The sequence below is a fragment of the Artibeus jamaicensis genome, unplaced genomic scaffold, assembly GCF_021234435.1.
Source record: "Artibeus jamaicensis isolate MK-2021 breed Jamaican fruit bat unplaced genomic scaffold, CSHL_Jam_final contig_3126, whole genome shotgun sequence".
NCBI lineage: Eukaryota > Metazoa > Chordata > Mammalia > Chiroptera > Phyllostomidae > Artibeus > Artibeus jamaicensis.
In genome coordinates, this window is record NW_026521723.1 from 18,449,250 (window position 1) to 18,474,700 (window position 25,451).

Below are 25,451 nucleotides of genomic sequence, written 5' to 3' on the forward strand. Positions count from 1 at the left end.
CTTAGGAACCTCCAGGACATCTTTAAACGCTCCAATATCCGAATTATAGGGGTACCAGAAGGGGGAAAGGCACAGCCACCAGTGGAAAACTTATTTGAACAAATAATAAAAGAAAATTTCCCCAATCTGGCAAAGGAAATAGACTTCCAAGAAATCCAAGAAGCTCAGAGAGTACCAAAAAAGTTGGACTCAAGAAGAAACACACCAAGGCACATCATAATTACATTAGCCAAAATTAAAATGAAGGAGAGAATCCTAGAAGCAGTAAGAGCTAAGGGGACAATCACCTACAAAGGAGTCCCTATCAGACTGTCAGCAGATTTCTCAAAAGAGACCTTACAGGCAAGAAGGGGCTGGAAAGAAATATTCCAAGTCATGAAATCTAAAGACCTACAACCAAGATTGCTCTATCCAGCAAAACTTTCATTTAGAATGGAAGGACAGATAAGGTGCTTCTCAGATAAGACCAAATTCAAGGAGTTCATCATCACCAAGCCCTTATTATATGAAATGTTAAAGGGACTTATCTAAGAAAAAGAAGTTAAAGAAACATGAACAGTGAAAGAACAACAAGCTCACAGTTATTAACAACCACACCTAAAACGAAAGCAAACTAAAAGGACAGCTAGATCAGGAGTGGAAACATAGAAATGAAGATCTCAAGGAGGGTTAGCAACAGGGGAGTGGGAGGAGGAGATGGGGGGAGAAGGTACAGAAAATAAGTAGCATAGACAGTAGATAGAAAATAGATGGGGGGGCAAGAATAGCATGGGAAATATAGAACCTAAAGGACTTGAGACACATGGACATAAACTAAAGGGGGGTAATGGTGGGGGGGCAGGGTGGAGGGGAATGAAGGGGGGAATAGAACAACTGTAACAGCATAATCAATTTAAAAAAATAAATTAAAAAAAAAAACAAGAAGAAAAAAGAATCCAAAAAATAAGAATAATGTACACAGCTTTGGACAACTTTAAGCAATCTGACATTCACATTATAGAGTTGGCAGAAGGGGAAGAAAAAGAACAAGAAATTGGAAATCTATTTGAAAAAATAATGAGAGAAAACTTCCCTAATTTGGTGAAGGAAATAGATATGCAAGTCCAGGAAGCACAGAAAATTCCAAGCAAGATGGATGCAAAGAGGCTCACTCCAAGACACATCATAGTATCAAAGTTTAAATATAAAGAGAGAATCTTAAAAGTAGCAAGAGAAAAGAAGTTACCTACAGGGGAGTTGCCATAAAACGGTCAGCTGATTTCTCAAAAGAAACTTTGCAGGCTAGAAAGGACTGGCGAGAAATATTCAAAGTCATGAAAAGCAGAGATCAACAGCCAAGATTGCTCTACCCAGCAAAGCTGTCATTTAGAATCCAAGGGGCAGATTAAGAGCTTCCCAGAAAGAAAAAACTAAAGGAGTTCATCATCACCAAATCTGTATTATGTGAAATGTTAAAGGCACTTAGTTAAGAAAAAGAAGATCAAAACTATGAAGAATAAAATGGCAAAAATACAAATCTATCAACAATTGAATCCAAAAAACAAACTAAGCAAACAAGAATAAAGACAGAATCACAGATACAGAGAATATTTTGATGGCTGCCAGATGGGAGGCATGTGTCGGGAATGGGTGAAGAGGTGAGGGGATTAAGAAGTACAGATAGGTAGTTACAGACTAGCCACGGGGATATAAAGTACAGTATAGGAAATGGAGCAGCCAAAGAACTTTTACACATGACCCATGGACATGAAAAATGTTGGGAGGATTGCCTGAGGGAGTGGGGGGTGCTAGATGGAGGGAGGCAAAGGGGGAAAAATCAGAACCACTGTATTAGCATAATTAATATAATATTTAAAAGAAAAAATAGCCCTAGTTTGTGTGGCTCAATACATTGAGTGCCAGCCTGAGAGGTGAATGGTCAGTGGTCAGGGCACATACCTGGGTTGCAGGCCAGGTGCCTGTTTGGGGGCATATGAGAGGCCACTGATCAATTGACTTATGCTAGATTGATTGCCACTGTCACAATTTCTCTCCCACTCTTTCTCCTTCCTTTCCCCTTTCTCTAAATGTAAATAAATAAAATATTTTTGAAAGAAAAAAATAAATGAGAAAACATGAATGTAGCATCATGGAACTGAATTCTAATAATGAAAGGGTTTTGCTATACCTGGGGAAACTCCTATGATAAAAACCAATCAGAAAAAAAAGGAATTGATTACTTCCTGCATTATAAGCAACAAATAAATGCAACACCTTTGAAATTCTAGGTTGATTTGGTTTTTTCACAAACAAGGATTTATTTTTATAAGTTTACAGCAATGAAACCAAAATAGCAACAGGACCAGAAATGGCTAGGAAGGAGTGAAAGGTCAGCTAGGTAGAGAAGAAGGAAAAGAGAAGGTGTTGGGAATGAGGAATAAGCAAGCAGAGAAACAAGCAGCGCCTCACGGTGCCTCCAGGCTTAATAACGGTGTAAGCCACACACTAAGTGCCATGCACTGTTCTAAACACTGACAGGTGTTAACCTATTAAGTCCTCAGGATGGACTTCTGGTGTCGCCATGGTGGCTAATGCTGCCACTATCCAGTCACAGCTACTGCCTCTAGTGAAATCACACCAGAAGGGAGAAGGATTGCTAAATTAGGCCAGATTTTTCTAAATGCAAATAACATAACAGTGCTGGCTCCTGAGGAGAAGGACCTGAAGTATGAATGGATTTGCTTGACTTATGCTAGATTCTGCTTTGTCTTATACTGACAACAAAATTTTTATTTTTCCTAAAGCTCTCAATGTCTGGAGTCTTTGAAGCTCAGTTTCCCATTAAGGGAGAATGCTTTGAAGAGGGATTACAAATACCAATTTCGTAAATTAATCATGTTTACCTTGCAAGAAACAGTTTGTTCTTTGAAGACCAAAATTAAAGTGTGTTTGGTAAATACATAAATGAATAAATCCTCAGGATGGTCTGGTGAGGTAGAACTATTATGACCCTGTTTTATCATGAGGAACTTAGGCACGGAGAGGTTAAGTACTTTGTCTAAAGATTCACAGCACCAGGATTCAAAACTTACAAAAATATGATACCATCAACCTAAAATGCCCTCCCTATGAAAGGCTTAACACTGCTCTTACTTCCACCACACACTGCACTTGGCAAATAATTAGAGTTTTGTACTGCCTAGAGAAGTAAGACTTTTTTCCTCACCGTACGATACTCATGTCTACACCAAGAGGGCCATGAGACACCCAGAGGGCTCACAGTTCTCTGTTCTAATAGAATAAAATAAGCTGCCCACTTATTATATGAAAGCCCCACATGTCTATTTAAACTCGACTTGGGGAGAATCTTAAGATCTTCAGGAGAGGGCTGTAATTAAAATTAGACTAAGATCACTGACTCAAATAGTTAATTCCTGGAAATGTTCTCATCCAAAGCACAGATTCAGACATCCTGGTTACTCTACACAATATTTGAAAGCAGAAACTATATTTTACTAAATCTCATCTCTGTATCGAGTTAGTATCCATCTATACTTTGGATATAGTATGTGTTTCATAAACATTTACAAAATTTTGTTGAACCCAAAGGTCAACACTTGAAATCATTGGTGATCATAATAATATATATATGAACCATTTTTTCTTTCAGAATTGGATATTAGGCACATTTAAAATCTCTCCTTAGCCCTGGCTGGTATAGCTCAGTGGATTGAGCACAGGCTTTCGAACCAGACAATCGCGGTTCGATTCCCAGTCAGGGCACATGCCTGGGTTGCAGGCGTGTTCCCTGCAGGCCAGTTCCCAGCAGGGAATGCACAAAAGGCAACCATACATTGATGTTTCTCTCCCTCTCTCCTTCCCTTCCCCTCTAAAGATAAATAAATAAAATCTTTAAAAAAAAAAAATCTCTCCTTACCTGTAGCGGTGTGTGACTGTGAGACAGGGTGGACTCTTTCCATGCCAAGAACAGGATGCAGACGCCTTTCCCGCTGCAGGGGAAAGACCACTTTGGTGACGGTGTGAGCGATTCTTCTCCACTCTAATATCAAGCCTGGCAAAGGATGTAATGCCTTTAACTTACTTAAAACATCCTGACAAAGAAACACAATAAAGTAAGATCAGATTCTTATCCAAATTCCACAGCAAACTACAATCTCTTTTAGGTAAATAATGTAGCCTCAAAATTAAATTTGCTAACTCCTATATTTACAACTCAAAATTACTATTTGGACTTCATAGAAATCACCATAACGCCAACACTGATAACTTGGATTATTAAAAGCAAACATGTTTATGCTAGGCAACATCAATTTAGATCTACCTTTAAAAAAGTAATGAGATGTCAACTTAGCAAAGTTAACTGCCTCTCCACACTCCACCCAAGAGTTTATATCATCTATTTTTATCTCTACATTTTCCTCCTCCTTCCTCACATAATTGTCAATTTTGCTTGTTTCATTTTTGCCCTAATACTTTCATGGTTCTGTATCAAAAGAAAATGAGAAGACATTTCTCTTTAACACTTTGAATTTTCCAAGCTACAGACTTTTGATGAATGTTTCAGGAGTAAAAACTTGTGAGGTTAAAGGGCCAGTGAGATCAAATAAAAAGTGCTATGGAATGGAGTGGAAACATTCCCGGGTCAGGCAAGTGAGAGTGAATGACATTAGGGGCAGAATCCTGCAGGATGGTAACCTGTCTCACTGTGGCTGTACTTTCCACCCTTGTTTTTCCATTGAAAATCCATTCCGTAAAAATGTAAAATAAGCCCTTTTACTCTTCTCTCCCATTCATACAGTTTCCATGGATTGTGACCAGCAATTTTACTTTGAAATCAGCAGGTTAGATTCTTAAAAGAAACTCATGTAAAACTTAAGATTTTTCCCTGGAATTGAAAAAACCGTTTCATTTGTATTGGCTTGGGTTTTACTTTTCTTTTAAAAAATTCTTCCATACCTTTGTTCATGTTCATATAACTATACAAATTATATAATACTGGAAGTCTAAACTTAGTGGATGTCAATAATTAAATCATGTCCGCTGGTCTGATTTTACAAACCATTACACTGTTTTAATGATAGGGAGCGCGCAACTGCTGGCTCAGGTGTGGTCCAGATTTCCCACGCTGAGGTACTGCCGCATGTACTGTGGGCAGCCAAACATGAGCTGGACCAATTTGTTCTCATGTGGGTAAGTGCAAATGGGTTATGTTGGATCTGGATTTCATCAACATTCTTTGAAGACGCCAAAATGCTAACAGTAGTTTAGACTCTGCCCCGTGACTACCCCAAAGAGCACCTTACTAGTGCTGAACAATTTTCCCAGCCTTAGCTTGCATCCATTGTCATTCCTTCTTCTGGTAGAACCCCAAATTTTCTTGCCGTCTTGGTTTTTTATCTCTCCGTTTGGTGGCAACTTCAATTCCAAAAATAAAACCTGTAAGAAATTACAGCTTCTTTAGTCAGGAATCAAATCTCAAGTATTATCATTCAGAAAACATTTTTAAAAGTTATTTGGAAAAACAACCTATATAGTTCAACTTGGGCTGGAAGAATTTGGGGGGGGAAGTTTTGAGTTAGTGCAGTTAAAAAATAATGGCAATGAAAACTTGCATGTCCACATGCTAATGCAGGCACTGACAGAGTAATACTAACACCAGGCTTTCTAACAGTCACCTCCACAGGAATGTACACTCGGTGCTGAACAACTGACAAGTAAGCTGTTGACATTGCGACTTCCGGGTGCTCTGACGGTCGTGAACTCTCCTAAGCACCACTTGCTGTGGTAAACAGTGTGGCTGCTCAATCATTTCAGACCCATAGAGTCAACATGAGAGATTCCATGGCTATTGTGATCCCCAAAATCAAAGAACGATCGGTAGGAAGGGGCCCCGAAAGCCATCTAATTCTACTGCCATAGGCTGGGGACAGTCAGGGGACAGTCCTTGGGCACAAAAAGTTGGGAGAAGGTGGCCGAGCCAATGCAGCAGTGAGAGCTAGCATGGCCAAACGCACCCACTGAAAAAACAAAGGGCAGGGATCCAGGCCATGGGACAAAGGCAGGATCCCCTAAATGAATTACTTCTTCGGGCCTTGATTACGTCGATGAAATGAGGGGGTTGAACAAGATGAGGCAAGAGGGGCTAACATGTAGTAGGACCACCTACTGCATGCCAGCCTTTATGCCAGATGCTCTAACATGTGCCATCACATGTAATCTTTACAATTCTGTGGCAAATCTGAAAAAGACAGTTGGGAAAACTTGCTCAGCGTTACATGTCCTGAAAGTAGAATTAAGAATTAGAACCCAGAGTCACATAATTCTAACGTCCTCTTTTCTTTTCACTAACCCCTGCTTCCCTCTAGACCAGAGGTCAGCAAATTTTTTCCACAACAGTCCACATAATAGCTATTTTCGGCTTTTCAAGGTTTACTGTCACAACTCCTCAACTGTGATTACAGAACGAAAGCAGATAAATGCAGTAAGTAAACACACGGGTGTGGGGTGTCTGACAACACTGTATTTACCAAAACAGATGGCGGGCCAGACCTGGCCCTCAAGCTGCACTTAGCCAGTCCCTGCTCTAGACCAGTGCCATCCAAAAGAACTTTTTGCAATAATGGAAACGTTCTATGTTTGCACTGTCCGATGTGGTACCCAGTGTGGCTTTCGAACATTTGAAATGTGGCTAGCACAAATAAGGAGCTAAACTGATATGTTTTATTTAATTTTAATTAATTTCAATTTAAATAGCCACAAGTGGCAGCTAGTGGCTCCCATATTAGTGCGGCTGTAGGTGAATATGGTATCCTGCCTGGTTCAAAGATGCAACTTCAAGTCGGGAAGAATTAAATAGTCAGTGTGTAAAACTGTCACATCACCTTAAACGGAACATCGGTTTTAATGTGAAGACTTAAGAACAAGCTAATAACACCGAAGGCCTTTTATTCCAGCTCGGCTTTCGGTCCAGGCCCAGGCCCTGACACCTCAGTGCCCATCTGTGTCACAAAGGCACAGGTTCCTGCCTTTGCTACGAGCCTGCCTACTCGTGCTGAAATTCAGAGACCCTATATTTTTTAAAAGCTCCTTATGTAATTTTATGTGCTTTTAGGTAGGTACTGTACTAGCTTAGGGAGTTCTGGGCTAAAAAACTCAAAAGAAAATATTAAAAATACCCAAAAAGTCACCAATGAATTTAATACAAATACAGCACATGATTGGGAGACACAAAGTTCCTCATTTTTGAAAACATATAATTCTGTGGCTTAAAAATGAACATTTAAAAAAAGATTTTATTTATTTACTTTCAGAGAGAGAGGAAGGGGAGGAGAAAGAGAGAGAGAGAAACATCAGTGTGTGAGAGATATCAGTTGCCTCTCACACGTCCCCAACAGGGACCCAGCCTGCAACCCAGGGATGTGCCCTGACTGGGAATAGAACCAGAGACCTTTCAGTTCACAGGCTGGTGCTCACTGGGCCACACGAGCCAAGGCAAAAATGGACATTTTTATGATTATATATAACATTTGTTGAGTACTTACTATGAGATGGTCAGTATTCTAAGTGCTTTACATTTATTATTTATTCCTCGGAATAATTCTATCAGGTATTTCTATCATAACCCACTTTACTGATACAAAATTAAGATACAAAGAGTTGATGTATTGGCTCAAAGTCATGGATTAAGTTAATGAATGAAGAAGGTAGGACTCAAACCCAAGAATTCTGTCTCTAAAGCCTATGATCTACTCCAATATGCTGTATTATTGAGTCACATCTAGAAGACACTGTAACTTCAATGCTATCAAGTATGAGCACCAAAACCTACATTTGTAATCTCTTTAAAACAACCCAACCACCTTCATGGAGTCTGGGTAGAGAAGAGAACACCAACCTTTGAAAATAATAATGGGAATAAACTATGCCAAAATTTATGTAAGATGATAAAAATAGTAATTAGGTTTAAGAAGCAGTCACGAAAATCTATTTTTCATTAACACCTGAGAAAAATATCTAATTCGTACTCTACAACAGGATTTAGAGAGGAGAAAGGGAGAAACAGCTACACTGCTATGCAACTGTCTTTTGTGCAACAAATATTTACTAAGCGCCTCCTCTGTTCCAGGCAAATTTCCTTCCCAGGGAGCATATGTTCTAGGAACATTCTTTACTGCCTTCCTATTTCATAAATACAAGATATAACGTAAACTGTATGCTAGAATACTCCACCTCCAAAATACTCTGTGTAACTGAATTTGTTTTTAGATAAACACATTTAGGAAATACACACACAGACAAACCATTTTTAACTCTATAAATTACTTCTCTAAATTCTCTATTCCCATGATACAACCTCAGCAATGTCATCTGAACTGGTGAAGGAAAAGCTGCGGCTGGCTAGCTGGTAGGCCTGAGTCTCGATGGCATCCAGTGTGGCTTGCATTATGTGTTTCTGCCTTTCACATTCTGTGGTACTAAAGCCGATTCCATTTAGTTCTAGCAAGGCCAAGCAGTACTGACAGGGCATTTCCACTTTGCATAAAACATCTGGAAGAGACAAAGAAGACTAAAACATTAATCTACCAGTCAGGTGACTAGATTAGCATCATGATCTAAGCACACATAGAATTCTTGTAGCAAAATTCAGATGATACCATGTTATTCTTCCCAATCCCGTCTTCTGAATGGCATTCTCAAGCCAACAATGAAAGGCATAAAAGTACTTTCCACTGTTCCACTTAAGCACTAGACTACTTTCTTTGACTATCCAGAGGGCAGAAGAATTGGTGAGCTTGTGAATAGTATGAATTAGTGGAGATCGCTTTTTTCCCCCAAAATAATGTTTCTGCTGCTCTCAGGAAGAGCAAAATAGCCAATCTTATTTGCTAAGCTGACTGTAAACTGTAAATTTTCTGAAACTGGTTCCAATATTCCTGGTCCCATGCTTGCATAAACAACCAAACACAGAGGTTTTACATTTTCTGATGCACTTACCAAAGAGTAAAGAAAATTCCTGAAATAAGAATCAGACTACTTTTCTATCTGCTCACATTTCTCAACAGATTTATCATTATAAAGTTATTTTTCCCAGTATGTTCATAGGAATTTTAGCTTCAAAGACACTGTGTACAAAGGGTGGAGCTGACACTGGACACTGTGATCTCAGCATTTATGTGCTGCGGTTGGACATTCGTGGTGCCTGTTAATATATCAGAGGCTCTGAGAAAACCCGAACTAAAGACAATTATTTAATTTTGTGTTAACCAAACATCTGAAGTTACTTGACCACAAAACTTTTTTATTACTTACTAACATCCTGAATAGTGTCCATAGAATATACTGTCCTAAACCATTAAGGAAAAAACATCTATACCAAAGCCTTCCCTTTCCAGTACTGCGGGGGCACTAAGACCCTGGGAAGCCCTGACCTGCTGTCCCCCTCCCCCCCATGCCACCGGCTCTACAAACACATTCTCTGTGGCACTGCTGGTCTCAATCAAAAGGAAGATCTCCAGGGACACCCATAACGACCACTAACAGGAGGAGTAACCAGGCATCAGTCTGGCTTTCAAAGCCTCAAGGCCTGATTCAAAGCAGAAATTCATGGGGTGTGGGACTAGAAAAGTAAGGAACTGGGGTCAAAGTAAGAACAGTCAGAGCGGTACAATTCGAGTGACAGGGAGCCAGACTGGATCCTTCGACAGTAGGGAGGAGAGAGGGTGGCATAGGAATGAAGTCCAACAGCCAAAAGGTTGAGGGGATACATATGAGTGTATATATATATATAATCTTCAGACTAGCACCAGGAGAAGAAAGAAGCTGGTTCTCAGACTCCTGCCTGGAACGGAAGCTCTTAAGGAAGGCGAACATTGTCGTTGGACACCGTGTCTGTCGTCTGGCCACAGTGGGGGCAAGAGGAAAGCCTTTCCGCAGGAAAGCTTCCCCAGTTAGGCCAACAGGCCTTCTTTGCCTGTTCAAATAATTTTTTCATTTATTTATTTATTTATTTACTTACTTATTTATTTAAATATATTTTTTTGATTATGCCATTACAGTTGTCCCATTTCCCCCTTCACTCCCCTCCACCCTGCACACCCCTCCCCCACCATCCCCCCTTTAGTTTATGACCACATGTCTCAAGTTCTTTAGATTCTATATTTCCCATACTATTCTTGCCCTCCCCCTGTCTATTTTCTACCTACTGTCTATGCTACTTATTCTCTGTATCTTCTTCCCCTTTCTCCTCCCACTCCCATGTTCAAATAATTTTTTATGCCGTTTGGTGATCTCTGCCTTCATTTCTCCAATCTGCTCCACTGATCAAATCTTGTATGAATTCACTGAAGGTGTGAATTCAAAAGTGTGAAACTACAAGATAGCAAAGAAATATGAATGGAATTCAGTAGAAACAAAAGACAGATTTAGATTCTAACAGCTGCAGCTGTGAAATCATTAGAACAGTGCACAGGGCACAGTTATGAATGAACTGTTTACCAAAAAAAAGAGATGAATACAAACAAAGTAAAAGAGCAGGAAAACAGTGCAAATACATCAATAGTCACAATAAATTTATAAATTTAAAAATTTAATAAGTTTGAACTAACAAGCAAAACAGAGACAGACTCAGATGGAGAAGAGATGACAGCTAGTGGTGGTGGGGGAGGTTGGGGTGAGGGATGGAGCAAAAAGGAAAAGGACTCATGGGCATGGACCACAGTGTGGGGATTGCAGGGGGGAGGGGCATAAGGGGACTAACTGGTAATGGAAAAACATCATAAACATTAAATTTTTAAAAATTGATAAGTTTGAAAAATAAATGAATAAGCTATATTCTGTTTACAAGACATATTTAAAGCATGAGAACTTAAGAGATTTAAGAGAAATAAAAAAGACATATGAGGCGTATAGTAATCAAAAGAAAGTTGATGTTGCCATATTCATTCCAGAAAATAAACTAAAAATAAAAAATATTAGTGGAAGAGCTGACCGCAACATAAAGACAGAAGGTTTAATTCATCGGGAAGCAAAATCAATTTTAAACAGTTATGAATCTAGTGAAATGGTCTCAAAATATATAGTTAAAATAGACTTAACTATATGTAAAATTAGATACAAAAAATTTAAACAACGGCTTTCACTGAACATTTACAAACTTCTGCATCCACAGTTAGAATACACATCCTTCGTACATACACACAGATCGTTTACAGCACAGTTCCAGTTCAGGTCGCGAGGCAGCTCAAAAAATTTCAAAGAATGGGTATTACACAACCATGTTCTCTCGCCACAATTCTATTAACTTTGAAAGTAAAAAAACAAAATAAAGTTTCCAAATGTTCAGGAATTAAAAACCAATCTTCTGAGTAATCTATGATTCAGAAAGTATCAAACAAGTTATTAAATATTTAGCATAAAATGATGAAAACATTACATGTCAAAACTTGTGAGATAAAATGAAAGTAGAGCTTTAAAAAAATGGATAGCCTTAAATGTTTAAATTGGAAAACAAAAAAATGATGTGAAAGTAACAAATTTAGTGTCAAACATATGAATTGAGAAAAAGGACTGCAAAATAAAGTCACAAAAACTAGAAGAAAAAAGAACATAAATGTTGACAAAAATCAAGGAAATAGAAAATGAAAACAATAGGAAATATCAAAGGCAAAACTGGTTCTTTGAAAAGACTGAAAAACTGAATAAACTTCTAGTGATATTAAACAATAAATATTATAAAAGAAAGAAAGACATTAACAGCTATACCTGAAATACAAAAAAAGAAAAAATAAACAATAGCTTTATAAGAACAGACTTTTAACTTCAGATGAAAGAGATAAGTTCTTAAAATATATAGCTTACCAAAACACAATCTAGTGGGTATATTTAATAATCTTACAGTTATTAGGGACATTACAGTGGTGGTAAAATAATATAATTCTACAAAGAAACAGTTTACTGGCAAATTCTACCAAAATTTCAAGGAACATATCATTTCCATCACACATAAACTCCTCCAAAATAAAAAGAGTCTATTTCTGTTCATTGACTAACAACATGACACTAGAATAACTTTATTACCAAAAGTAAAGTTGAAGAAAGGAAATTTATAGTCATTTTACAACCCCTGAATTGGCAAAATTGAGACAATATTAGTTAGCCAAACTTCTTTCATATTGCTGTTTCAAGAATAAACTTTTACAACCAGTCTGGAAAACAATTTAGCATAATCTTATGAAGTTGACTATTCTCATTCCCATGACAGATCAAATGTACAAACAGAAGAAGTTCTTGCCCACGTATACCAGCAGACACATCTCTGTCTTAGCAGATGTACACAGAACTACTTGTTACAGCAAAACAAAAAAATAAAAACAAACTAGAAACAACCCAAATGTTTATACATAGGAAAATGGATAAATTTTGACATAAATTATTAATATATCATACTCACACAGTGATATATTACACTGCAGTGAAAATGAACTGACTATAGAGACTTGCAATAATATACATGCATCTTGACCCAATACTGAGAAAGAAAAGCAAGTCCCTATCTGACAAATGTTTTATAAAGTTCAAAACCAAATAATATATTTCTACTTATATGAGATCAAATTTTTAATTAAAAAATAAAACAAATTAAAAATATGGCAATGATAAATGTAAATGTTAGAAAATGCAAGAAAGGAGGAACATATAGGTAGACACATATGTTTGAGTTATCCATAACATGAGTTAACAGCTATTGGTTAAATTATTAATAATAAAAAATTTAAAACCACACATGGACCCATATGATAGTGTATCTAAAAGAAAGGTTATGACATACAAATCTGTGCAGATGAAGTCCTTTAAAAGAGAGAGAACCCAGCTCACTCCATACTTAGAAAATCATCCCACATGTGTTAAATCACTCTAAAAATGATCTAGTTGATCCATGTGAAGAGAACAGAATACTTTGTCCTGGACACATTGAGCAAAGGGACATTTATCCATTCCCTAACAAAAATCAGCTGTCTGTGGGGAAAAATAAGCTGCCAGAACAAAGCCACCCGACAGATAAGAAATGAGAAAAGAAAAAGATGAAGATTCTGGAGATCCATTAAAATAAACAAGCACATCATGAAATAATTATGTCCAAACAAAATTTGACAGCTGTCTGCATTCTGTCCAAAATTTCCCTTATCTCCTTGTACTTCAGTTCTGTGGAATCTTCGAATAAGAAAAACTTAACAGTGGGAAAATGGAGACAACTGTATTCAAACAACAATAAAAATGAAAATAAAAAATAAGAGACAACATTGTACAAGAATGCATTTAACTCCTAGTCACCAACTTTTGAAAATCTACAGGAAAAAAAAAGCTTTCAAGGCACACTGAAACTGTAAATGTTAAAAAATAAAAAATAACCAATCTTGAGAGTTTCTTGTACTTTTCTGAAAGAAAAACCAGTTTCCCTTTTTTTGTAGGTTAAAAACTTCTTTTAAGTACTGAGTGGTCTCCTCCCAAAGATAGCAAAAGCTTATAATTCTGATAAGGGAGAAGAAATGTCTATAATAAGTTTACACTAATCCTCATCACCACCGTCAAATGTTGGTGACTGAGACTATGCCTGACACCTCACCTAGGGCAGAAGAGGCAGACAGAGGGAGAGAGAGCTGTGTCCATTCAGCATCATTGTCCATGAATGCAGAAGCAGTCCTGCGGGGTCTGTGGCACATACTCCTACTCCATGGCCTACCTACATTGGCTTAGAGAAGCTGAGTTTAAAACACTTTGGTGGCTGTTCCAGAGCTGCTAATTAACATCACTTAAGCAAATCAGTCTGGTCTTTGTATTATTCTACCCAATGATACTGGAGAGAATATCACTATCAGCACAGAGAGCATGTGTTACCAGTAAAAATAATAATAATAATCAACTAACACAAAAATGAATGCTAACTCTGTGGCAGACACTGCACTGAGTTCTTTCTCATTTATTTATGTTTTAAGTATATTTTATTCACAATGCTATTACAGTTGTCTCAATTTTTTCCTCTCCTTTATCACCCTCTGCCCTGCACCACCTCCTCTTAGTTCATGTCCATGGGTTATACGTGTAAGTTCTTTGGCATCTACATTTCCTATGCTATTCTTAACATCTCCCTATTTTGTACCTACCCATTATGCTTCTTATCCCCTGTACCTTTCCCCACCATTCTCCCACACCCCCTCCCCACTGATAGCCTTCCATGTGACCTCCATTTCTGTGACTCTGTTCCTATTCTAATTGTTGCCTTACTTTTTGTTTTTGTTTTATAGGTTCACTTATTGATAGTTGCGAGTTTGTTATCATTTTATTGTTCACTGTTTTTCACCTTCATCTATTTATTACATAAGTCCCTTTAACATTTCATATAATAAGGGCTTGGTGATGATGAACTCCTTTAACTTGACCTTATTTGGGAAGCACTTTATTGGTCCTTCCATTCTAAATTATAACTTTGCTAGATAAAGTAATCTTGGGTGTAGGTGCCTACCTTTCATGTCTTCAAATATTTCTTTCCAGCCCCTTCTTGTCTATAAGGTTTCTGTTGAGAAATCAGCTGACAGTCTGATGGGAATTCCTTTCTATGTACTCTCTACTTTCCTCTTGCTGCTTTTAATATTCTCTCTTTATCTTTAATAGTGTGTAACTTAATTGCTGTGTTTCTTCTTGGATCCAATTTCTATGGAACTCTCTGAGCTCCCTAGATTTCCTGGAAGTCTATCTCCTTTGCCAGATTGGGAAAGTTTTCCTTCATTATTTGTTCAAATAAGTTTTCACTTTCTTGCTCTTCCTCTTCTCCTTTGGTACCCATATGATTCAGATGTTGGAGTGTTTAAAGTTGTCCCATAGGTTCCTCAGCCTCTCCTGATTTTTTTTTTAATTCCTATGTCTTCATTCTGTTCTGGTCGGATGTTTATTTCTTCCTTTTCATTCAAATTGTTGATTTGAGTTGCAGTTTCCTTCTCTACACTGTTGGTTCTCTGTATATATTTCTTTATTTCACTTTGTGTAGCTTTCATTTCTTCCTTCATTTTGTGACTGAACTGAATCATTTCTGTGAGCATCCTGATTACCAGTGTTTTGAACTCTGCATAAGATAGGTTGTCTATCTTCTCACCGCTTAGTTCTTTTTCTGGAGTTTGGATCTGTTCTTTCATTTGGGCCACATTTCTTTGTCTCAGCTTACCTATTATGTTATAAGGAGCAGATGCTTAGGTATTCACCAGGGCAAGGCAGCCCTCTCCCTCTTTGTTGTGATGTGGCACTGTCAGTCTGGAAGAATGTTTCTTTAACTCCATGGTTGTCAGAGGATAATACAGTTAGATTTTATGGCAGTTCTCATTGTTTTTTTGTTTTTAAATTAGTTGTATTTTCTATGCTTATAATTTTTCTTTTTTTAAAATTGGTGTTCAAGTACAGTTGTCTCTATTTTCCCTCAACCACTCTCCCCCGCCCCAACCATCCCCACCTCCCACCCTCGATCCTACCCCCCCTTTGTTTTTGTTCATGTATCCTTTATGTATGTTCCTTGATGACCCTCTATTTTCCCCCATTATCCCTCTCCCCCTTCCCTTCTGGTTACTGTCAGTTTGGTCTTTATTTCAATGTCTCTCGTTATATTTTGCATGCTTATATTGTTGATTAGGTTCCACTGAAGGGTGAGATCATATGATATGTGTCTTTCACTACCTGGCTTATTTCACTTAGCATAATGTCCTCAAGATCCATTCATGCTGTTGCAAAGGGTAGGCATTCCTTTGTTCTTTCTACTACATACTACTCCATTTTGTAAATGTGTCACAGTTTTTTGAGCCACTCATTTAATTATGGGCACTGAGGTTCCTTCTAACACTTGGCTATTGTAAATTGTGCTGCTATGAACATTGGGGTGCATAGGTTCTTTTGGATTGGTGTTTCAGGGCTCTTAGGGTATAATCCCAGCAGTGGAATTGATAGGTCAAAAGGCAGTTCCATTTTTAGTTTTCTGAGGAAATTCCATATTGTTTTATACAGTGGCACCAGTCTGCATTCCTATGAACAATGTACTACAGTTCCCTTTTCTCTATAACCTCACTAGCACTTGTTTGTTGATTTGATGTCCATTCTGACCAGTGTGTACTGGTATCTCACTCTGGTTTTTATTTACATCTCTCTGATGGCTAGTGATGCTGAGCATACTTTCATATGACTCTGGGCCCTCTGTATGTCCTCCTTGGAGAAGTGTCTGCTCAGGTCCTTTGCCTATTTTTTAATTCAGTTGTTTGTCTTCCTGGAATGGAGTAATGTGAGTTCTTTATATATTTTGGAGATCTAACCCTTGTCCAAGGTATCATTGGCAAATATATTTTCCCATACAGTTGGTGCCTTTTCATTTTGCTGAGGTTTTCTTTAGCCATGCAGAAGCCTTTAAACTTGATGTAATCCCATTTGTTTATTCTGTCCTCTATGTCCTTTGCTGTACGGGACACATCAGTGAAAATATTGCTACATGTAATATTTGAAATTCCCCTGCTTTTGTTCTCCCCTAGCACTTTTATAGTATTGAAACTTATATTTAAGTTTTTTATCCATTCTGAGTTTCTTTTTGTGTGTGGTGTAAGTTGGTGGTCGAGTTTCATTTTTTTTGCACGTAGCTGTCCAGATCTCCCAACAACATTCGTTAGTCTATTTTTACTCCATTTTATGGTTCTTTCCCCTTTGTCAAATAGTAATTGACCATAAAGACATGGGTTTATTTCTAGGCTCTTGATTCTGTTCCATGGATCTATGTGTCTTTTCTTATGTTAGTACCAGACTGTTTTGATTACAGTGGCCTTGTAATATAGTTTGATGTCAGGTATCATGATCCCTCCTACTTCTATCCTGTTTCTCAAAATTGCTCCAATTATTCAAGGTCATTTATGGTTCCATATACATTTTTGAAATATTTGTTCTATATCTGTATGTTATTGGTATCTTAATAGGGATTGCACTGAATCTATAAATTGCTTTGGGCAGTATGGACATTTTGATGATATTAATTCTTCTAATCCATGAACAAAGCATATGCTTCCATTTATTTGTGTCTTCCTTAATTTCTTTCTTCAGCCTAGAATAGTTTTTCAGTGTACAGGTCTTTTACCTCCTTGGTAGGTTTATTCCTAGGTACTTTATTTTTTGTGTTGCAATAGCAAATGAAATTTTCCCCCTGATTTTTGTTTCTGATATTTCATTGTTGGTGTGCAAAAATACCTTTGATTTCTGAACAATGACCTTGTATCCTGCTGCTTTGCCAAATTCACTTAGGTCAAGTAGTTTTTTGGTGGAGTCTATAAGGGTTTTCTATGTACACTATCATGTCATCTGCAAACAATGAGTTTCACTTCTCCCTTTCCAATTTGGATGCCTTTTATTTCTTTTTCTTTTCTGACCACTGTGGCTAGAACTTCCAGTACTATGTTGAATGGAAGTGGTAGAAGGAGACATCCTTGTCTTGTTCCTGATCTTAGTTGCAGGAAAGCTTTTAGTTTTTGCCCATTGAATATCATGTTGGCTGTAGGCTTCTCATATATGGCCTTCACTACGTTGAAATGTGCTCCCTCTACTCTCACTTTGCTGAGTGACTTTATCATAAATGGATACTGTACCTTATCAAATGCTTTTTGCACATCTATTAATATGATCCTGTGATTTTAGTCTTTCCTTTTGTTTATGTGACATATTACAATTACTGATTTGTGAATATTGTACCATCCTTCATCCATGGGATGAATCCAATTTGATCATGGTGTATGATTTTTTTTTAATGTATCACTGGACGTGGTTTGCCAATATTTTGTTAAGGATTTGAGTGTCTATGTTTACCAGCAATATTGGCCTATAGTTTTCTTTCTTTGTTGTGTTTTATCTGATTTTGGGATTAGGATGATGCTGGCTTCATAAAAAGAGTTTGAGAGGCTTCCCACTTCTTGGATTTTTTGGAATAGTCTGAGAGAAATAGGGATTAGCTCTTCCCTAAAACTTTTGTAAAATTCATCTAGGAAACCATCCAGTCCAGGGCTTTTGTGTGCTGGGAGATTTTGTATTACTACTTCAATTTTGTAAGCTGTTCAGGCTTTCTGCTTCTTCTTCACTCAGTTTTGGGAGATTAATTTTTCTAGAAATTTGTCCATTTCACCTAGGTTTCTGAATTTTTGGGCATATACTTTTTGTAGTCATTTCTTAAAATCCTTTTTATTTCTGTGGTATCAGTTGTAATCTCTCCTCTTTCATTTCTGATTTTGTTTACTTGGGTCCTCTCTTTTTTTCTTGATGAATCTGCTTAAAGGCTTGTCAATTTTGTCTATCTTTTCAAAGAACAAGCTCCTGGACTTATTGATCCTCAGAACTATTCTTTTAGTCTCTATGTCATTTAATTCTGCTCCGATCTTGGTTATTTCCTTCTTTCTACTCACTCTAGGCATTGTTTGTTGTTGTTCCTCCAGTTCTTGTAGATGATAGGTTAGGTTGTTTATTTGAAATTTTTTCTATCTTTTTTAGATAGGACTGTTTCACTATGATCTTCCCTATCAGGACTGCTTTAGCTGTGTGCCATTAGGTTTGGACTGTTGTGTGTTCATTTTCATTTGCTTCCAGCAACTTTTTAATTTCATCTTTGATCTCACTCTTAACCCATTCATTGTTTAATAGCACGATACTCAATCTCCATGAATTTGAGTGTTTTTGAGTTTTTTCCTCGAGGCTGGTTTCTAGTTTCAGGCCTTTGTGTTCTGAGAAAGTGCTTGACATGATTTCAATTTTCTTGAATTTGTTAAGACTTATTTTGTGCCCTATCACATGGTCTGTCTTGGAAAATGCTCCATGTGCATTTTTAAAGATATTTATTTTATTTCTAGAGAGAAAGGAAGGGAAGGAGAGAGGGAGAGAAACATCAGTATGTGGTTTCTCTTGCACACTCCCAACAGGGGACCTGTCTGGCAACCCATGCATGTGCCCCAACTGGAAATAGAACCAGCGACCCTTGGGTTCACAGGCCTGTGCTCAATCCACTGAACTACACCAGCTGGGGCCTCCATGTGCATTTAAAAAGAATGTGCATTTTGCTTCTTTGTGATAAAAGGTGTGTTTTATATATATAATATATATACATCTATAATATATATTACATATTATTGGATATATATATCAGCTAAGTTAATTTGATCTAGGGCATTGTTCAATGCTGCAATACCCTTGTTAACATTTTGTTTGAAAGATCTGTTCATTTTTGACAGTGGGGTGTTAAAATCTCCTAGTATAAGTGTGTTGCTGTCTATGTCTTTCTTGAAGTTCTCCAAGGTTTTCCTTATATATTTGGGTGCTGCTATGTTGGGTGCATATATGTTTATAATGGTTATATCTTCTTGATAAATTCTTCCCTTGAGTATTATGAAGTGTCTTTCTGTGTCTCTTTTTATGCCCTTTGTTTTGAAGTCTATTGTATCCTATATAAGTATTGGTACCCCACCTTTTTTTTTCCTGTCCATTTGCTTAGAATATTTTTTTCCAACCCTTCCCTTTCAGTCTGTGTAGGTCTTTTTCTCTGGGGTGGGTGTCTTGCGGGAAGCATGTGTGTGGGTCATGTTTTCTTATCCATTCAGCTACTCCATGTCCTTTGATTGGAGCATTTAATCCATTAACATTTAAGGTTATTATTCATAAGTACTTACTCATTTTCCCCCCTTTGTACCTGTGTTCCTCTCTCATTCTTTTTTCCCTCTTCTTAAAGCAGTCCCTTTAGCATATCTTGCTATGCTGATTTGGTGGAGATGTATTCTCCCAGTTGTCTGAGAAACTCCTTATTTCACCTTCCATTTTAATTGAGATCCTCACTGGGTAGAGTAGTCTTGGTTACAGGCCTTTGCTTTTTCATTACTTGCAATATTTCTTGTCGTTCCTTTCTGGCTTACAGTGTTTCTGTTGAGAAATCTGCTGCCAGCCTTATTGAAGCTCCTTTGTATGTTACTTCCTGTTTCGCCCTTGCTGCTTTTAAGATTCTCTCTATGACTTTAAAACTTGACATTTTAATTATAATGTGTCTTAGAGTAGGCTTCTTTGAGTTCATCTTGATTGGAACCCTCTGTGTTTCCTGAACTTTTCCCCTCTCCAGGTTCAGGAAGTTTTCCGTCATTATTTTTTCAAACAGGGTTTCTAACCCTTGCTCCTTTTCTTCTCCTTCTTATATTCCTAAGATTCGATGTTGTTGCATTTCATATTGTCCTGCAGTTCCCTTAAGCTATCTTCATATTTTCTAAGTCTTTTTTCATGCCGCTGTACTACCTGGGGATTTCTTTCTACCTTGTCATCCAGTTCATTAATTCAGTCCTCTGCTTCATCCAGCCTGCTTATGATTCCTTCTACTTTGGTTTTTATTTCAGAAACTGTATTCTTCATTTATTCCTGGTTATTGTTTATAGTTTTTATTTCCTTTTTCATTCGGTTTCGTTCCCACTCAGTTCCGTATAGTTGCCTGTGAGTTCCTTGAGTATCCTTATCAACATTCTTTTGAATTCTATATCTGATAGTTTGCTTGCCTCCATTTAGCTCTTTTACTGGGGAGTCTTCCATTCCTTTCGATTGATGGTTCTTTCTTTGTCTCCCCATTTTAGGTGACTTTTTGTTTCTGTGATTCCTGATGTTCTGCTTTGCCAACTATCTTCATAAGGTGAACTTCTGTGGTAGGAGTTCTGAGGGACTCAGTGGTACAGTCTCTTTGATGTCCTTGTTTTGATGCTCTGGGGTTACCTTTCTTCCATTTCTGTGGGCTATCTTTTTGTACTAAGGCTTTACCTGCTGGTGGCTCCTATGTTAGTAGATTCTCCCCTCCAGAGGGTTTACCTGTATTCACAGTTCCCACCTGTCTTGTATGTGATCAGGGGCAGGGTGAAGGCAAAATGTTCTAAGACAGCAGAAGATTAAATCCTGATCTATAGGATTTAAAGTAGAGAACAGGTAAGTGACCCTTTGGAGAAGTACAGTAATAACCATGATATTTCACCCCATCTGCCACTTTTTATAAAAGATAAAAAAGAGGTAAAACTCATATTAAAAGGGAAAAAGAATGTGAGCTAAATTTAGAAAGCAGAGCACTTATGCAAGTTTAGATGGTGAGATATAGTAAGAGTAAGGAAAGAAACCTGGCATAGTGTGTGAGAGAATAAAGTCAACTACAACAGTAATAAAGTTCATGAACATGGCAAAATGGATTAAGACCAGGGGAGGGTATTGTGTGGGATTTGGAATAACAATAATATGATAAGAAATATATGATCTGAATAAAAGAATAAAAATTAAAAGACCAAGAGTATTGTGTTATTGGAATATGAGAGAAGTAAAAGAAGAAAAATTAAAATGCGATATGAAAGAGTACAAAGAAAACCAATCAAACAAATAAACAAACAAAAAACATAAATGAAAACACAGGGAATAAAAATAAATTTTAAATAACAAAAAAAAACAAAATGCAAGTTCTGAAAGATAGTAAAGTGAAATTTGTCTCAGCTATTTGTGTGCCTTCTGACTTCTGGATCTGTCTTTGTTCTCCTCACAGTTCCAGGTCCTATTGTCTTAACACTTAAAAAAAAAAAAAAGCCTCCTACTGACTTTAAACCTGCCTAGTGGGTTTTGCTGGTCTTCCTGGACGCTGCAGGAAGAGGAGAGCTGGGCTCAATTTTTTTCCTTTCCTGTGGTTCTGAGAGGATGAAGGCTCAGTCTGGACTTCCATATTGACAGGTGCCTAGTTTCCAGCCCAAGCCCTCAGAGCAATGTGCAGCCTACACTGTCTGCTCTGCACATATGAGCCAGGCCAGCACCTCTAATCCACCTTGTTTTGATTAGTCCACGAGGTGCACTGAGTGGAAACAAACAGCACCCCTCCTCCTCCCTCTTTGCTGGTCTGGCTGCTGCATTTGCGCAGTCCCTTCAGGGCAGTTTAGTTCCCCTACTGAATGAAGTCTCTCTGGGCACTGCTACCTCTCTGAGCCCCCTGAGCCCCTGGTGCCCCCCTTTGATCAATCTGTGAGGTGCTCTGAGTAGGAGCAAATCACATCCCTGCTCTTCCTTCTTCTCTGGCCCAGCCTCCACATGAGAGTTCCTTGCACCTCTCTGAGAGCTTTTCTTGAGCAAATTCCCCTTGGTTACAGATGGCTATTCCTAACAAGTTCCCAGCTTTCCACACAGACCAACCCTCTGACAAGTCCAGAGACTATCTGTGTCACAGCCAATTGCAGCCCATATAGTCTCCCATCTCCAGGTGTCACCTGGCTCCCCAATCTCTCTGATACTGTCCCAGCCAGTGACCATAGTCTCTGCCAGGTATGCAATGGCTATCTCTTACTGTGTCTTTATTCCCCCGGTGACTTGAAACATCCAGGTCTCCCCTGCTCTGGGAGGAGAGTGAGGTAAGAGGGAACTGCTAAGTTATAATCACTGACCCGGCTCTCCTCCAAAGCTCCAGGGGCAGCCAAGGTCTCTAGCACAGGGCCTGGGACCTTCTCGTCAAGCTATAAAATCTTAACATCCTCCACAACCTTTGGCTTTCAAACTTCCTATCAGCTGGGATTCTGTTGGCTCTTCATTCTGTTCTTTGGGAGATCAGTTCAGTGTCCCAGTGGGGTGAATGAGCAAATGGGTTCTGATCTCACCTACCTCACCACCATCTCCCCCCTGCGTAAATTGATAGTTACCCTTCTTCTGGTTGTGTGAGGAAGTGAAGCATTTCTACTTGTGCCTCCATCTTGGCCGGAACAGCTGAGTTCTTTCTCATTTAATACTCATAACAATTTTATAAGAACCAACTCAGAGGGTTCAGTAGCTTGCCCAAGGTCCCTCACTAGTAAGTGACACAGCCCATATTCCAAACCCAGTCTCTGTGAACTCATCAGTCTGCTGTTTCTAGCATTTAATATTAATCGGGCAATAAATTAATCATTTAGAACTTCTTACAATGAAGCCAACTTTGTTCCACTTCATCCTTTCTGCCATAAGCATATATTATGCTCTATGAAGTCAAGGTACTCACTGTGGGCCAGCAAACTAAAAACTAAATCCATGAAAGATATGTTGTAAGTGAGAATAAGTCATTTGATAAAGTTTAAATATAAGAGCAATAAATGAAGGGGAGAGCAGTGGAGAGGGATGGGGACAACTGTAACCGGGCAACATGAAAATATAAAATACATATTTAAAAAGGCAGAAAATGAATATAACATCACTAATTCTCTTCATTAAATTAGAGCCTGAGGTTGGAAACTTATGGCCATACTAGGGACACATGCCTGTTCGTATAAATGAAGTTTTACTGGAACACTCATTTTCATATTTCTGTGCCTGCTTTTGTGATACGATGGCCAAGTGGAATATTTGTGATTTACACCATTTGGGTTTCACAACCGAAAAATGCTTACTACTTGGCCTTTAACAGAAAGTTTGACCCCTATACTAGACAATCCAACATTATATTTTGTATAAAAAGTATAATTTACTCTCCTATATAAAAAATGGCTGAACATATAACTATAAACCAGTCTTAACGGCATAAAAATGCCAAATACTCTGCTTTACCATAAAGGTTTTCCTTCTTCAACAAAGAATTGAGTTGGTTCATGGAGTTGAAGATGAGAATGGACTCTACCGATGCTCTGTATCGTCCAGAATGCTTGGTGTTGACGTTCAGTCCCAGGCTTTGAATTCCTTGGCCCATCTCTATCCCTTCCAGGAGTGGAAGCTCATGAGGAAGAAAACTGGCAACTATGCTGTGAAGAGTTGGCTCCTTAGAATCTGGATCTAATAACCAGCATGCCACCTGAAAAGATAGCAATCAATATGTTTTCTTGATTTTTTTTCCAAAGAAATTTCTGCATCCTTAGGTTAAAAGGGGAAAAAAGAAAGCTCATTTTCACTCAATAATTTTCAGTGGTCTTCCAACAAGAAGGATTAATTATACCAGGACTCATTTTTGGTACCAATAAGAGCATCCACCTTCAAAGAAGGAAAATATATAACTTTCCCATTACTGCAATGCTTCTGCTGACCTAGTTCTGCAGTAGGCTTAAAACCAAGTGCTTCTTGGAGACAACCAGAGTAACATGCAATAGAGGACTGGATAAAGAAGATGTGGGACATAGATACAATGGAATACTACTCACACATAGGGAAAGATAAAATACTGCCATTTGCAACAGCATGAATGGGCTTTGAAATATTATGCTAAGTGAAATAAGTCAGTCAGAAAAAGCTAAGAACCATATGGTTTCACTCATACGTGAGATGTAAAACTGAACCATAGACACAGACAACAGTACGGTGGTTACCAACGGGAAGGGAGTATAAGGATAAAGGGGGCCACGCATGGTGATGGAAGATGGTCTGACTTTGGGTGGTGGGCACACAATCAGTATATCACACAATGTGATATACTGATCACATACCACAGAAATCTATACCTGAGACCTATATAATTTTATTAATCAATGTCACCCAAATGAATTTAATTAAAAATTTATAATCAGGAAAAAAAAGTGCCTCTCAGCTACTGAAACCATGTTTCTGAAAATGCAGATGGACTCTTCTCCACTACGGCTGATGTGGGCTAAGCTGCTATAATAAAGATGGGCCCACATACTTTCAGATTTGTTTCATTCTTTCAACATTGGACAAAGTGAGACATAAATGTTTTATCATGAAAAGTTCATATCCAGAATTTTAGAAAGCCTCTGGCTTTCCCCCTAGGGTGAGGGCCTATGACCATGATCATCCAACTAGTCATTTTGATTGCTATTTTTGGCTTTCCAATGAGACTAGACCTAGCAGAACAAAACTGGATTTAGAATAAGGGAATCTAACCCCAGTTCATAATTCTGACAATTACTATATGGCTCAATTACTTCTTTTGTAGGTTAAGGGTATAATTTTATAGGGGGTAAAATATTGTGCATTATAGTAAAAAATATAAATATCATCTTTGCCCCCAGTCCCCATGTCTAGCACAGAGCTTCCAATACCCTTGGAATTTCCTAAGTGCCAAGAAATGTAAAAGTGTCTTTTGTTATATTAATAAGGCAACTTTTGGAATGTCCCTAAGTTGCCTAAAAATGGAGGGCAGAAGGGGCTAGAAATTAAATTTATAACCAGTGGGCGATGAGTTTTTAAATTTATTTATTTACTTATTTTATAGAGAAAAGGGAAAGGGAGAGAGAACAGGAGAGAGAAAAACACACATCAGCTGCCTGTAATGCCCCCAGTCAGGGACCTGGCCCATAACCCAGGCATGGGCCCTGGGAATCAAACCAATGACCTTTCAGTTCACATGCCAGTACTCAGTCCACTGAGCCACACCAGCCAGGGCTGGGCTGATTTACTCAATCCTGCCTATGTATTGACTCCTCCTTAACAACACAAAAGGAGAG

The 25,451-nt window shown here is 38.1% G+C and overlaps 1 protein-coding gene across 7 annotated transcripts in view; it reads right to left on the reverse strand.

Moving 5' to 3' along the window:
• The window catches only part of POLQ (DNA polymerase theta), a 146,007-nt gene that overhangs the window by 42,634 nt on the left and 77,922 nt on the right, over window positions 1–25,451 (reverse strand). For all 7 annotated transcript variants that reach the window (XM_053663116.1, XM_053663118.1, XM_053663115.1 and 4 more), the window contains 4 exons: window positions 23,608–23,848; window positions 8,354–8,547; window positions 5,299–5,436; window positions 3,917–4,091 (listed from right to left, as the gene is read on the reverse strand). In XM_053663116.1, coding sequence (XP_053519091.1) covers window positions 3,917–4,091; window positions 5,299–5,436; window positions 8,354–8,547; window positions 23,608–23,848 — 748 coding nt within the window. The remainder of the gene's footprint in view (window positions 1–3,916; window positions 4,092–5,298; window positions 5,437–8,353; window positions 8,548–23,607; window positions 23,849–25,451) is intronic.